Here is a 16,657-nt window from a genome sequence, read left to right as displayed (position 1 = left end):
TTGAAGGTTGCCAATGTCTTTGTTTATAAGTTCCATGATAATGCATTCCAAAACCTTGCAGATCAGGCTTGTCAGACTGATGGGAAGGTGGATCCCCCCCCTTGTGGAGTGGGATAACTGTAGCTGTGCGCCACTCAGTGGGCACGAAGCCTGAGGTGAGGCTATGATTAAACATGACACTTAGGTGAGATGTCAGTTCATTTTGTAGTTCATGTAGTACACAGCCTGTGATGTCATCTGGTCCCATGGATGCTGTATTCTTAGCTTTGGAGAGTGCGGTTTCTACCTATGTGGCCATGATTACCGGAATTTGGCAATCTTTTAGTATTGAAATGGGCCCTTTAGGGGGTGAGAGGGGGTGAAGTTGGCACTAAATCGATCTGCCAGGATATTGGAAATATCCTTGGGATCAGTATATTTAATGCCATTCTGTTGCAGCTCAGAGCAGATCTGAGCATTGCCATTTAGATTCTTGACATAACTATAGAATGCCTTGTGGTTGTCTTTGGAATCTTTGGCAATTTTATTTTCATAACTAGTTTTTTTGCATCCTGGGATTTTCCTCTTTTCTGCAACAGTTTCTTCCTTCTGTTGTATAGTTTGTTTATAGCAGGGGACCACCAGATTGGCTTCCGTTTTTTGGAGAAGAGCATCTTGGTTCTATTTGGGATGGCACGATTCATGCACAAGTGGATGTGCTCATACAGTGCCTTAGTGTAGGATTCTGCAGTCGAACTTGCAGATCCCGTCTGCATAGATGTCATGAAGTTTGTCACTTCTGACTTCAGTAGCATGAAGTTGGCTTTGGAGAAGTTTTATAAGGAGGTTTCCTTACTGGAGGTGGGGGTGGGATGTGGATGTCAAGGGTGATTTGCTTATGGTCAGACCTGACCAATGAGGGGGTGACCACTGGTGTGGAGCATCTATCTCCCATGTTTGTAATGACCAGGTCTAGGAAATTGGAGCTCCTGGTAGGCCAATGGATTAGTTGATCCAGGGCATTGGAATTTATGAATTCCAAGAACCGTTGGGAAAAGGAGTTGGTACCCGAATAGTTTTCCCAGTTAATGGCAAGGTAGTTGAAATCAACCAGTATTAGGGTGTTTGGTTGAATCTTAATATTTTCCAGTATGTTTAGAAAGGTATAGTGAGAAACTTGGGGCATGGTAGGGGATCTGTAGCAAGCTACAATGTAGATGGCAGTCTTACCTAGTGTTAGTTGCACATGGAGAATTTCAGATGCATTGTGTTGGGCAACTAGCCTGGAGGTGTGAATATCCTAGGTGAATATGGACACTCCTCCACCTTTAGTGTTTTGGTCTTGGTTTTGTGGCCGAAAAGTATGGTAAGAGTTGTAGCCTGGTATTGTAGGTGTGCTCTCTGGAGCCTTGGACCAGGCCTCAGTTACTGCACAGATATTGATGTTCTCCATTTTTAGGAGTGCCTCGAGAGAGTGCATTTTGAGGTTTAGACTTCTAGCATTGAGTAGCATTACCTTCAGATTTTGCACATACTTGATAATATCTCCATCTCAACAGTAAAAAAATCACTACTAAAACAGAAACCAACACCTTGGCTGCTGACAAGTTACCAAATGAGTTCCTAAAAATAGCAGCAGAGGCTATTGCATACCTTGTCTCCATGCATCTTAATAGTTCCATGCAAGATAATCACATCCCCAACATCTGGAAATTATTTATTTTATTTTATTTTTATTTATTTTACATTTGTTGACCGGGATAGTCCGACTGGATACATGTCCATTTTCAGCGGAGGCCCGGGGAGAAAAGCTCCACAGAGAACAACATACAAGTAAGTTTGCAAATACATAGATGAAAAAGATACTAGTTAACATGTTTTATGCATTCAATGGTTTAGCTGTTGTTAGTAACAGCACAGTTAAAATGCAACTCAAAAATACTAATACATCTCAAGAGACAATAATGTTACTATGTACAGATACAAGTTCAATGCCGTTGTAGAGTTCTGAGGGATGATAAAGAAACTGCTTGCTGTAGAACAAGCAAGATAGGATTAATAGTTAGTTAGTTTATGAATTAAAGAAGTAAACCCAATTTTGTTCAAGTAGGGTAGGATATGCTGCAGATCAAAGAGAAACTAGTCAGGATTTACACATGGGCATAGCCAATGTGCCTTAAGGAATTGTGTAAGCTGTTTTTTAAATTGAGAAAGGGAGTTAGAAAGTCTTAGGTTGTTAGGGAGGGAGTTCCAAACCTTTCCTATAGAACTGGCATAGAGAGCATCCCCTCCTATGTTGTTGGATTTGATGGTTTGGACCAGTAATCTGTTAGAGGAGCGAAGGCTACTTAGGTTGGAGTAGGGGGTCAGTAGATTGTTCAGTGAAGGGGTTTTGTCAGGTTCCTTAATGATTTTAAATGCTTCAGAGAGTTGGTTCAGTTTGAGAATATTGGGTAGTTCTAACCAGTCAAGTTTCTTTAGGTTAAGGCAGTGATGAGTTCTATAAGGAGCACCTGTTATAAATCTGGCAATGTGATTATAAGTCACAGGGAGTTTATTAATGTCACCTATGTTGATGAAAGAGAATACAGGAGAGGCATACAGTAGTGTGGAGAGGAGATGGGTCCGTGCGATAGTTTGGCATTGGGGGTTAGGAAGTTCTTAATTCTATACAAAGATCCAAGTTTCTTATTTACAGCCTTTATGGCTTGACTGATGTGGAAGTTGAATTTAAGTTTATTGTCAATAGTGACCCCTAGTAGTTTAGTGTTGGTATCGGGCTCAATAATGGTGCCATTATTAGACTGGACGAAGAAGGTGCTACTGTTAGCTTGTGGTAATGTTGCACTGGAGGAGGAACTGAGGTGGGAAAGAATAGTAGTAACTTAGTTTTTTTTGGGTTAAGGATGAGATTCCTTTCTGAGAGCCATTTTTCTATTATAGCAAAGCAGTGTTGGGTTATTACTTGTAAATCAGGGAGAGCAACATCTGAGCAAATAAGGGTGGAGTCGTCTGCTGTATTGGATGCATGTGGCTTGAGGGATAACTGAGTGAAGTTCGTTTATAAACACGGAAAAGAGAAGGGGACCTAGTATGGAGCCTTGGGGAACTCCTATGGTATTAGGTAACAGGTGAGAGAGCTTATTTTGCCATTGGACTGCCTGTTGCCTTCCGGAGAGATAGGCATAGAACCAGTTGAGAGCTGAATTATCAAAGTGGAAGGTTTCTAGCGTCTGGAGAAGTAGTTGGTGATTGACCATATCAAAGGCTTTTGACAAGTCAAGAAAGAGGGTGGAAGATATTTTTTTGTTATTACGATTTTTATTAATTGAGTCAGTAAAGGAAAGGAGGGCGGTGGTCGTACTATGGTGGGGTTTGAAGCCATGTTGAGATTTGGTCAATAGATTGTTTAGTGTGAGGTAATGAAGAAATTGTTTATGAACGCATCTTTCCATGATTTTGGCTATTGGAGACAGGATTGCTATAGGTCTGTAGTTAGATGGTTCGGTAGAAGAGCCGCCTTTATGGAGTGGTTTTACGTAGGATATTTTCCAGATGGAGGGGATGGTGGCCTCAGTAATAGTTCTATTAATCAGGATGGAGATAGGATAAGCTATAGCATCTGCTGCTATTTGCAGGTATTCGGCTGGGAGTCGGTCTGCCGAGAGGGTGGTTGGTTTAAGTTTCTTCAGTATGATTCTGATGTAGGAGGTGGGTATATGCTGTAACTTAAAGGAGGGGAATGTTTCTTCAGTAGAGTTAGTTTGGGGAGAGGAGGGGGGAGAGGAATGGGGAGGTAGTTGATTGGCTAGTGATTGAATAGTCTCAGTAAAGAAGGAGTTAAAAGTATTAGCTATGACTTCTGGGTTTTTGTCAATAAGTGTCTCAGGGGTAGGGGTAGCTGATTTCCCAGGATGGAGGAGATTATTTAAGCCTGCCCAGAACTTCTTTGGGTTGTTCTGGTGTTTATCTTGAACGTGACAGAAATAGATTTTTTTGTCCAGTGTGCTGGCTTTTTTGTTTCGTTTCTAAGTTGCTGGAATTTAATACGATCTAGGGGTGCCTTAGTGGCTCGCCATTTGTCCCAGGCTTTGTCTCTAAGTTTAATTTTGGATTTAGTTTCCCTGGTTAGCCAGGGAGCTATCCTCACCTTAGTTCTGGTAAGTCAGTTAGGTGCATGAATGTCCAGAATATTTAGGAATGTGTCATTAAAAAATGCCACACTCTCCTCAAGGGGTAGAGTTTTTAGCTTAGACTAGTTACAGGACGTGAGTTCTGCTACAAATTGCAATGGAACAAATTTCTTCTTATTTCTAACAAGTCTATGTATGGGAAGGTTTGTGCTGGTAACTTTGTGTTTTATTTTGAAAGTGACAAGATGGTCACTTAGATCGTTAGGAAGGGTCCCAGTGGTATATTTATGGGAGTGGTTATTGGTAAGAATCCAGTCTAGTATACTCTCTTTTTGGTGGGCATTTCCTACTCTTGTTGTAGAGACTATATTTTGGGAGAATCCATGCAGGTTAATGGGCATGGGATTAGTCTGTGTGGAACATTGGGTCCAGTCAATGTTGACATCGCCAAGTACAATGGTTTCTTGAGGGTAGTTAGTGGCTAACCAGTTTAACATTTGCTCCATAGTTTCTAAGTTATTCCCAGGCGGGATATAAATTACAAAAAGGTTAATACTTTTTTGGTTATTTAAATATATTTTTAGGGCTATTGACTCTACATTAGAAACTTTAGGTGGTTGGATAGGATGCATTATGATATTGAGTGAACTTTTATACAGTACAGCTATACCGCCACCCCTTTTTTTTTCGCAGTCGACCCTTAAAATATTATATCCAGGTGGGAGAACCTCTTCATTTTTGGTGACTGGTTTAAGCCATGTTTCTGATAGGCACATAATATCAGGGAGGTGAATGGCTATCATGGTATGTAGGTTTTGCAGCTTATTGTTGATGCTTCTTAGGTTAAGATGGAAGATGAGAAGGGAGTTAGCTGTCCTTTGGGCTAATATTGGCATGACAGTATTGGGGTTAGAGGTTGGCCCTGGGTTTGGGTGTATATCATCATCTTTAGTGATACGTTTCTTCAGTTGATCTAAGAGTTTTAGAAGTTTATATAGTATCTTTTGTCCATGTTTTGTTGTAGGATCTTTTGGGTATAGTTGGGTAAGGTATATACTATTTGTTCCTGGCGTCTTTATGGGGTGATAGAGAGGAGAAAGTTTGTTAGGGAGCAGATTTATGGGAATGCAAGTTTGTCCCTTTGGGTAATGAAATCCTATGAGTTTTAGGTTTTTGTAACTAGATAATAAGTAAGGGATAATTATAAGTGGTAATATAAGAGGGATAAAAAGGTGCTTTGCTTTTGACATAGTTCAGAGGAATGGTAATATACTACGATAGATGGGATCAAGAATTAGGATGACTAGTATTAATTGATTGCCAGGGCTATGGGAGGAGATGTAGTTAATGGGTAGGCAAGTGCGACTGGTTCTGAGATAAGTGGGGTGTGGTCGCTGAGCAAATAAATGTAGAGATAGTGGGGGCGGGTGGGATAAGGGGCTAGGGTGGGGCGCGGAGCGAGCCCAAGCAAAGCGAGGGCGAAGCGGAGCGGGGATACACCACTCAGGAGCTTTCTGTGTCTCAGAGGTCTTATACTGCAGGTGAGTGTAGGAGGCCATTAATGATAGTAACTTGACCTGATTGTTGGGAGCAAACAGTTATTTCCGGTAGAAATGCAGTCCCACACTCTAGGTTCACATTAATTCTATTTATACTAGCAAGAATTGGGGTTAAAATCCAGGTATTATCTGACTAAAGTAGACTAAAGCCTGAGTTTGATACTGTTTCGTTGCCTGCCCTGGTGTTCTATCCTGAGGTAAAAAGTTACAAAGACCTATTTAGCAAGGTGTTGTTATTAACCTTTTCCCAGGGAAGTCTTTGTGGTGGGATAGGTGGCTGGAACCTGCCTGTGCAGTCACACTGTGGTAAAAGTTCTCCTGTTTCAATATCAAACTCTTGGTCTAACTCTTGGTGGCCAATTATTATATATTATACTCCTTTCATAAAATCAGATATTCTATGTACCTTATCAACTATACCCGGTTGCTATTATCACACCCCTATCAAAGATATAAGAGAAATGTATCCACTCCCAGGTACTCAAATACCTCACCAACCATAAGCTGCTCTGTTCCACTCAACATAGCTTTTGACCCAACTACAGCACTACTACCTGCCCTTCTAAACTTCACAAAAACTGTTAATCAGCTCAGCAACAGCAGAAAGTTAGTCTCAACAGTCTTCCTGTACCTGTCAAAAGCATTTGATACAGTAGCTCATCAAAAACTCCTCCAGGAGCTAGCCTTTCTATGCCTCAATACCCCATCATTAACCTAGTTATGCAATTACTTATTCAGTACATACATACATACATACAAATATTTCAAGCATGGGCATTAATGCTCTTCTAGCTTGCCAATATACCAAAATCACTTGTGCCCATAATAAGTATAAAGGCTGTTCTTAAAAATATCTAAACCATTACTTGATTTAATGTAATTTAGTAGTCTGTTCCATGCATCAGCTACTGTTTCAGAGAACCAATTAGTACACTTCTCATTCCTACAGAATCTTTCTTTTTAATTTCTCCAAGTCTTTTGGGTTTCTAATACCATGATGGGAATGGGCCCCATTCCTAAGTCAAAGTGTGATTAAAGTTCATGAAATTAGTATTGTTAAACTCTTTGATGTTAGCCAAAAGTGCTCTTCGCAGCACCCACATTGTGCCCAGTAATGACTCCTGCAATTCGTACTGTGTTAAACAAATTGGTAACATATCTAAATAAGATTGCAAATTCTTTTTTATAAGACCAGTTGCTCCTACTACTATTGGAACTGTCTGGGTATCTTTCTTCCACATGGCTCTCGTTTCAGCCTGCAGATCGAGGTATTTTATGACTTTGTGTCTCTCTGTACACAAGACACTGTAGTCACTAGGTGTGGTGATTTCAATGATCAATGCTACTTTTGTCTTCTTTTCTTGGACCACTATATCCGGTTTTCAAGCATCTATCTTTTGGACTTTTGGTATTGGGTGATCCCATTTGATGTAAACTTCATCATTTTCTATGATTCTCTGTGGCTCATGTTTCCAGTGTCTTTCAGCCACTTCGATACCATAATGTTTGCACAATCTCCAGTGTAACAATCTCGCCACATTATTATGCCTTTCAGTATACAGTCCATCTGCCATTAGAGAGTCACAACCAGCAATAAGGTGTGTGACTGTTTCCAATTCGGTTCCACAAAACCTACATATGTCTGTTTCTCCCACATGTTCAATGGACTTAGTAAACCAACGTATACGTAGCCCACTATCTTGGGCTGCCAATATTAACCTTTCATTTATTGATGTAAATTCACCTCTCCTTAACCATTCCTGCATTCATTCTTGATCAACATGAGGTTCTTCCAGAAATTTTCTATACTTGCAACTATATTTATGTTTTTTCCACATTTCTTGCCTTCTCATCTGGTCCTTTACCATATATTCTTTCTTTTGTTTTTTAGCACATTCAGTTGCTGCCTGTTTTTTATCCACTTCTGGTTTGATTTCCATTCCTGCTTGACGTTGATATGCTTCTACTAAATTAAGCAGAGATGTATTCTTAGATTTATTCTCCTCACGTTTCAAAATTTCACCACATTTGGATTTTTGAGGTCAGTAGATACGTGTGGAGTCCCATGATTGCAGAGCTATACATGTAATCAATTTCAAGGAGGCCCATCACTCCTTCAGAACGGGGAATATATAATCTTGGTATACACTGATTTTTATACATCATTTGGTGAGCATGAAACATACTTCTTGTTTTAATATCCAATCTATCCAGCACTTTTTGGGGCCAGTCACTCCAAAACTATAAGTTAGGACAGGAAGAGCAAATTGATTTATAGCTTGGATCTTATTCCTAGGTGTCAGTGCTGTTTTCGGGATTAATTTAAGTCTTCTAAAGTATTCCTTACTAAGCTTTATTCACATTTGTTCATGTTTTATTGCTGATCATTCATCAATCCCCAAATATTTATACACCCCCTCTTGCTCAAGTTTTTTGATATCACATTATTGTCCCAAACGGATGTTTTCCTGGTGCTGCAATTTTCCTTTTTTAAAGGTTGCTTTTGCACATTCATCAAGACCAAACGACATTTCAATATCATCTGAAAAAGTTTTGACAACCTGCAGCTGTGCTTTCAGTTCCTCATCTGATGAGCTATACAATTTTAAATCATCGACAAAGAGAAGATGAGAAGTCATTAGACTTTGTTGTTTTCTAGATGCCAAATTATAGCCATGATCTAAGCTGTTAAGTAAACAGCTTAATGGATTAAGAGCAAGGCAAAATAGCAATGGTGACAGGGAGTTACCCTGGAATATCCTCCTTTGAATTTTTATCCCTGGGATAATAATTTGTCCTTTATCATGGCTTAATTGCAAAGTGATCTGCCACTGTTTCATGGTTACTGTAATGTAATCAATCAGTGTAGGATGTACCTTATACATTTTTAAGCACTCTTTTATCCATGAATGTGTGATACAGTCAAATGTCAGAAACCTTCTTCATAGGTTATTTGATGATTCTCCAGTACTTTTTGCTAACCTCAAACATTCCCAGAGGAAGTTGTCTCTAAATGCCCTATGTACCTCAATACGTTTTCCACTTAGATATCTGTAAGAGACACTGTACAAGTTCAGATATTTTAGTCTTTCTTAATAACTTAAATTTTCACATCCATGGATGCTCTTGGTATATTTCTGCTGTACTCTTTCCAGTTTACTCATGCTTGTTTTATTATATGGTTCCCATATTGTTATTCTATACTCAGGTTTGGGTCTAATGTAACTAACAAACAAAAGCTTCATCCTTTTTGATTTCCTACACTTTATACATTTTTTATACAACCTATAGTTTTATAACTATTATTAACCAATTGGTTGATATGATTAGAAAAACTCATACCTGAATCTAGCCACATACCCAGGTCCTTAAATGAGTCTACAGTTTCAATCACTGTGTGCTGTATTAAATATTCACCTTTCAATTTATGTCACCCAAATCTCATATGCTTAGTTTTTGATATATCTATCAGCATATTATTCTCCTGTGCCCAACTGGTCAATTTAGTCAAGTTATTTTGCAGACATGCCTTTTCTGTAACACATGTAATCAATTTACCCAATTTCAAATCGTCTGCATATGGACTGTAGAACACTTCAGATGAAAGCGTAAGGTCTGAAAGATACAACCTAAACAAGTAAGGGCCTTGGACAGAGCCCTGTGGGACCCCCTGACTGTAACCAAGGATTTCACCTGCCCGGCTGTTGTATGATACTTGCCATGTCCTATTTGAAAGCCATGCAGCTATCCATCTTAATAAGAGTACAATAACACCTAGTTATACTCATTTATTGATCAGTGTTTTGTGTATGACCTTGCCAAATGCTGAAGTTAAATCTATATAAATTACATCAAAGCACAATTTTTCATTCATAGCTGTCATTTCATCATTGTAGAACCTCATGTTACAGGCTGTAATAGATCTATTTTTAACATATGCATGCTGATATATGTTTTCAAGTCCCAACCTATCCAGTTCTGACAATAACTTATCCAATATTACTTTCTCCATTATTTTTTCACAACATGAAAGTAGACTTCAGGGTCTGTATGACTCTGGGTTTGTCCTACTCTCCTTTCCCTTAAAGACAGGTTTTAATAAGCGCATGTCTCCAATCTTGAGGAATCTCCCCATATTTATATGACCTAGTGAATAATAAATATAATGGTATCGTAAGTTCTTGCTGAAGTGTTATCAGGTCATTGTTGCTGTCTCCTCCTTGTGCTTTGTTTGGATCCAGTTTGTGCAGTTCTTTTTCAATAAAATCTAATTTGATTCCAGTGTCTGGGGTCACCTGGGTGTCACTAGGACAACGTATCACCCCTTTTGTGGAGCCAAACTGTTTTGCATAAGGATTTTGTAAGTATATCTATAATCTGTTGTGTATGAGAATACATTTTAGAATCTGCACACAGTTTATCAATTTGTGTCTTTACTCCTTCCACATTTTATGTATCTATAAAAAGGTTTCCTATTGTGCTCAATATATTTATATACATTTTCTTCAAATATTTCTTGATCTTGTCTCACACTATGCTTAATCTGTTTGTCCAGCTTGTTTATTTCAGTTTTTAAAGTTGTAGTTCGATCTCTCTTCCATTTCTTATATTTTTTTTCTCACCTTAATCATATATCTTGTTCTAATGGAAATATATCCCCTGATGTTGTATGTTTAGATCCTGATGTTAAACATTTTTTTGATATTTTGCACTCAAACAATTTCTCTTTCAAAACTTACCACATTAGATCTGCAGTTTTTCCTCTGAACATTTCACTCCAGTTATTTTTACATAGTGGCTGTTTGCTTCCATATAATCTGTAATTAACCTTCTGTGTATTGGCTTAGATTTCAGTTTGGCAGAATTACCTAGCAACAAATTAACCTTTATAACCCCATGATCACTACACATCAATGGTGGTAAAACCTGACTTGAAGTATCAGTAATTTCTTTAGGAACACAAACAATATCTAGTATTTTCTGTCACCTGGTAGGTTTTTCACACTCTGAAGCAATTGTTGTTCCTGAATATATGTTGCGAATAATTTCCTTACTAATTTTGAATCAATATTATTCTAGTCTGTTTCTGGTAAATTTAAGTAGGAAATAAGCCATGAAATGGCATCAGGACTACTATGATTTCCTCCAAGTTATAGTTTGTGTCCCTCAGGGATCAGTTCTAGGCCCATTACTCTTCAATGTTTTTATCAATAACCTACACTAACAAGCTACCGTGGTATAATACGCAGATGATACCACACTCATCTGATCAGCCCAAACACTAACCTTCCTACAGGACAACACCCAACAGGCCCTTCTAGCCACTGAATCCTGGCTAGATAGCTCAAACATGCTCCTAAGTGTTAGAAAAACACTAATACTTTTCATCCCTAAAAACTACGTCAATCAAAAATAATCTTTCCATAAAACAGAATGTGTAAAACAAGTCAAATCCATTGGAATATTACTTGATGATAGTCTCAAGTATGACCAACTCTTAATACTGGCCATCAAAAAGACAAACTGGAAACTAGTATCCCTCTACAGAGCTAAAATTTTCATTACTGATCACTCCAGAAAAACCATAACACAAACCTACTGACTCCACTCCCTGTTTTATGCCTCTCCCATTTTTACAAACTATAACACGCTATCAGAAAGAAAATAAAGATGGCCTATAACATAATTGTGAAAATTGCAAATAAATAACCCCCAGAGAACCCCCCACTGCACATCTCTAAAAAGCCTTAACTGGCTAGAACTTGCTAACTACCTCTCCTATTCTCACCTTACCACAGCCCATAAACTAAAACAATCCATGGAGAAAAAAAATGCCTGTGAATTAATACAATCCCCAGAAAGCTGCACATAAATTAATACACTCTATGGAAAAATGCCTGTAAACTAATGCACTTCCAGGAAACTGTTCATAAACTAATGCACTCCACAGAAGACTGTTAAGAAACTAATACACTTCCCAGAAAAACTGCCCATAAACTAATACACTTCCCAGAAAAATGCCCATAAATTAATACACTCCTCACATAAACTAATCCACTCCCCAGAAAACTGCTCATAAACTAATACACTCCAAGAAAAGTGCCCATAAACTAATCCACTCCCCAGAAAACTGCCCATAAACTAATTCTCTCAAAGAAAATTGACCATAATCTAATCGACTCCCCAGAAAACTGCCAGTAAACTAATACTATTTATTTTATTTAACATTTGTTAACCAGGAAAGCCTGACTTGGAACAAAACCAATTTTCAGCAGAGGCCTAGGGAGAAACGCTCCAGATGCATGTCTTTATAATGTGGGAGGAAACCGGAGCACCTGGAGGAAACCTACACAACTGCATGGAGGACATGCAGACTCTGCACAGAAGGCACCCCAGCCAAGAATTGAACCAGAGAACCTCTTGCTGTGAGGTAGCAATGCTACTGCTGCACCACTATGCTGTCCCAGGTCTGATGAAACAGTGTTTTTAAGAACTGTAAAAGCGCTCACGAAATAAATGTTTACTGGTCTTTTTACTGGATTGTGTGCCTTTGTTATATTTACTGCCATCTTTTAGTCCATTTTGGTGCTACAACTCTATTAACTCTGCACTACTCCAGGCTGAATCTTCAGAACTCAGCCACATTCCCCCTTCTAATTCAGCCACATTCCCCCTTCTAATTAAACTCTATTAACTCTGCACTACTCTAGGCTGAACCCCCAGAACTCAGCGACACTCCCCCTTATAATTACACTCTGTTAACGCTTCACTACTCCAGACTGAACCCTCAGAACTCAGTCACACTCCAGCTTCAAACTGCACTCTTTTAACTCTGCACTACTCCAGGCTGAACCCCCAGAACTCAGCCACACTCCCCTTTATAATTGCACTCTGTTAACTCTGCACTGCTACAAGCTGAACCCCCAGAACTCAGCCACACTCCTCCTTCTAATTACACTAAGTATGCACTGCTCCAGGCGGAACCCCCAGAACTCAGCCAACACTCCCCCCTTCTAATTACACTCTATCAGCACTGCACTACTCCAGGCTGAACCCCCAGAACTCAGCCACACTCCTCCTTCTAATTACACTCAGATAACTCTGCACTACTCCAGATAGAACTCTCCAGAGTTCAGCCACACTTTTCCTCCTAATTACATTATATAAACTCTGCATAACTCCAGGCTGAACCCCCAGAACTCAGCCACACTTCTTATTCTTCTTTCGGCTTTTCCCAGTTAGGGGTCACCACAGCAGATCACATGTCCGCTCATGATTGGCAGTGAAGTTTTGTGGTATTGAGTTGCCAGCCCAGCACCCAACCTTCCAAAGAAGGCACACACACGCATGCACTCATGCACACCTAGGGCCAATTTAGAGTGCTCAAACCAATCAAGGGATGTGTGAGGAAACCAGAGGACCCAGAGGAAACCCACACAACCACAGGGAGGACATGCAGACTCCATATAGAAGGCACCCCAGCTGAGGATTGAACCGGAAAACCTCTTGCTATGAGGCAGCAACGCTAACCGCTGCACCACCATGGCCGCCCAGAACTCAGCCACACTACTTCTTCTAATTACACTCTATTAACTCTCTTTAATCTAACTTAGCACACAATTTCTTTGTCTTACACTACTACAATTATATTATACTAACATGCAAAATGGCTCTCCACTACTTTCTGTCATGCTTTTATATCCTTTCTATTCTAGCCTACAATCTACTTCTTCCCTATATGAATTTTTCTTCCAAGTAACTACTGATACATCTCTTTCTTTCATGTATGCTTTTAACTTCTATCTATGCCATCGTCTACATATTTAGTATCCTCCTCCTCCAGTATAATCCTTTCATTTCCTGTGTTAGTCATCTCTACATATTCTAACTAAAAATCTCACTAGATAAGTTAGCCACTATTAAATGTCAAATCTCTTTGTAATCAGCTACCTCATGTTTTAATAATTCAAATGTGTATGGAAAGGTACTCTGCATTATTCTATGCAATGTAACTCACTGTATTGTCTATATTATGTTATGTGTTTTCTGTTATGTAATGTATTTGTTCTCATCTCCCTGGGCCTTTGCTTAAAATGGGAGAAACACTATTTGGAATTTCTCAGTAAACAAGGAGAAATAAATATGTTAATATTCTGTGCCACTATTTCATCTTTCATTATATTTTGTTGTGTACTCGAATAATGTTAACTCCAGTGAAAAGTTAATATCAGAAAGTATTTTCCTTCTCAGTACAAGCATGGAGGCATGCGGCTATGACTTTGGGTTATATGATTTCAGGCCTGAGTTTGAAATACGTGTTTTATTTTCCCAGCAAGTGAAGCTGCTTGACAGCTAACTCTGTGGTTAAATGGTTGTGGCACACTTCATCTAATCTTTCTGTCAGCAGCATTGTATGTTTACACAATCATACCTAAAGAGAAGCCTAGCTTAGTATGTGCATCTCTGTTTCTGGGGTCTCCTCCTCAGTGATATTGGCCCTGTTTATGACTGTCATTTCTGTGTGCTTGAAGGTTACAAAACATGTATTCCCCTCCATGCTGAACAAGTTAATCTGCAAACGTATAATGCATTCTTGGATGATAATACTATCAGGCTGTCAGACTTTAGTTTTCTGATTTTTCTTTTTGTTGCATGCTGCTGCTACCATACCAGTTCAGTTGCTGAGGCGCTGAAGACAGGAGCACCAGTGGAGCCAGAGTATTTTGATCAGGTGACTCTGTACTTTAGCGATATTGTTGGATTCACTACCATCTCGGCAATGAGTGAGCCAATTGAAGTAGTCGACCTACTGAATGACCTCTACACTTTGTTTGATGCCATAATTGGTTCTCATGATGTATATAAGGTAATCACTTGTACAGAGCAAGATAGCAATATGAGCTTGTACACATATACATATACAGTATTGCATACAAACATACCTTTAGTAGCACATAAGCACATGGACATGCATGCACAAGGACAAGCATACATAACAGCAATTATATAATAAATATACAATACAAAAAAAAATACTTCCATATATGCATACACATGTACAATTACGCACACAAACACATCTGCATGCGCATATATGCACATGAACCCTTACACATGTACATGCACATACACAATAGTAATAATGTAGTAATTATATAATATAATAAATACATAATACACAAAATATCACTTTATAGATTCATGCATGCATAAACATATAAACATACATACATGTGCATGCACACAGTACTGCTCCATATATACTCACAGTGGTACACGTGTCGTGTGTGTGTGTGTGTGTGTGTGTGTGTGTGTGTGTGTGTGTGTGTGTGTGTACAGCACACAGTACTGCAAAGGCATATGCATATATGCATATGTGCCTAACACATATATGCAAATGTAGAAGTCAACCATTCACAAATCTATAAAGTCACACAAATGTGTATATAAGCACATGCTTATACACATCTGTATGGGTGTATAAATATCTAAGTGTATATAAACCTGGTTATTTATACACACACATACAAGTTATATTTGTCCAACAGCAGGAGGATATAATTAGCATGTCTAGTCTACTCTTTTTGTGAGTTTCCACTATTACCTCTCTATTTCTGTGTCCCCCCTTCCATTTTCTCTACCTTGCCTATGGCCTACTCCATTTTGAATATCAATTCATTCTATGAGTCCTGGTCTTGTCTTTGAGGAAAAACTTTCCCAGATCCTGTGATCACTTGCTTCCTGCAACCTGCAGCTTTCATGCTCAGGATGATAAGCTTCATATGTACCAGATATAACATAATGCTCTAATATTGTTTCCACTCTGCCTCTTCTAGTTCTAATTGAGAAGAGTCCTAGCACCTCAAGCCTCTGATCACATCCTTTTCTTTCAGTCTTACATACATTCTGGTGACCTTCCCCAAAGCCCCTGTCTCTGTATGGCATCTGGTACATCAGGGTGTGGTCTGGTCAGAGTCCATTAATGGAGAAACATTATCCCATGCCTCTAAGGATACAGCCTTGTGTCTATTTTCTGTTGCTACTGCTACTGATAGTCCAGGCTTCCTTTTTGCCAACACTCCCACTAGCCATTAATTCTACACCCTCTAGGTGATGCTTCACATCAGGCTTGTTTTGGTCCAGGTACTTAGCCTTTCTCTGCATTAAACCTCAGCTGCCACCTTTCTTGCAGACTGATAAGCTTGCCCAAACCTTCCTTTCAGTATTCCTTGTCCTCTTTTGTTGTCTTTCAGTTTGTGTCACTGGAAGAGGCTGATGCTGTTATCTGTTCCTTCAGATGTGTCTGAGACAAATACAGAGTAATGCTAGATCCATGACTGACCAAGGCTGTAACTAAAGTGGGGATGTCTTGGTGCAGTCTGTCAGGGGATGTGACTGGCAGCTGCTGATGGTGCAGGAGTGCAGTATCAGCATATACTGCATTTATGGCTTAATGGAAATGCTGAAGCACTTACTGTAGGGTGTGTCTGTGGGTTACATTTTTTAACAAACAGTTTACTGCAGGAGAGAAGAAGAGCTTTTTTCTTGTTCAGCTTTGATAAGAGTTTTTTTTGGGGGCTCCTCAGCTTTGAGTTGGGGAGGGTACAAGTTCTGGGATCTGCACAGGAATCCAGATGAGTTAGCTATGGTTCTGGGATTAACCCCTGTGATAATCCATTAGCCCCTTCTCATGTACTTCAATGTGCACATGTACATATGAATTCACACACAAACACGTGCCATATTATATACCACTACACACACTTTGCATGCACACACTGTTTATTGTTCATGTTTCACTTAATGTGTTATGCTTTTGTAAGCACATGTGCATATGCGCGCGCGCACACACACACACACACACACACACACACACACACACACACACACACACACACACACACACACACAATTTATTGTTCATGTTTTACAATGTGTTTTGCTTTTATTTAAACAGTTCTCATTTTCTTATTGTTGATAATGTAA

The 16,657-nt window shown here is 39.2% G+C and overlaps 1 protein-coding gene across 1 annotated transcript in view; it reads left to right on the top strand.

Annotated features, from left to right (window-relative positions):
- The window catches only part of GUCY2D (guanylate cyclase 2D, retinal), a 1,710,150-nt gene that overhangs the window by 1,304,256 nt on the left and 389,237 nt on the right, over nt 1–16,657 (top strand). Inside the window, exon 13 of the mRNA XM_044076324.1 lies at nt 14,345–14,537. Within this exon, the coding sequence (XP_043932259.1) occupies nt 14,345–14,537 (193 nt within the window). The remainder of the gene's footprint in view (nt 1–14,344; nt 14,538–16,657) is intronic.

This window comes from Protopterus annectens, chromosome 7.part0 (genome assembly GCF_019279795.1).
Source record: "Protopterus annectens isolate FY-2018-M chromosome 7.part0, PAN1.0, whole genome shotgun sequence".
NCBI classification, from domain to species: Eukaryota; Metazoa; Chordata; order Ceratodontiformes; family Protopteridae; genus Protopterus; species Protopterus annectens.
The sequence above is the reverse complement of the archived record's forward strand: the minus strand, read 5'-3'. Positions and strand labels throughout refer to the sequence as shown.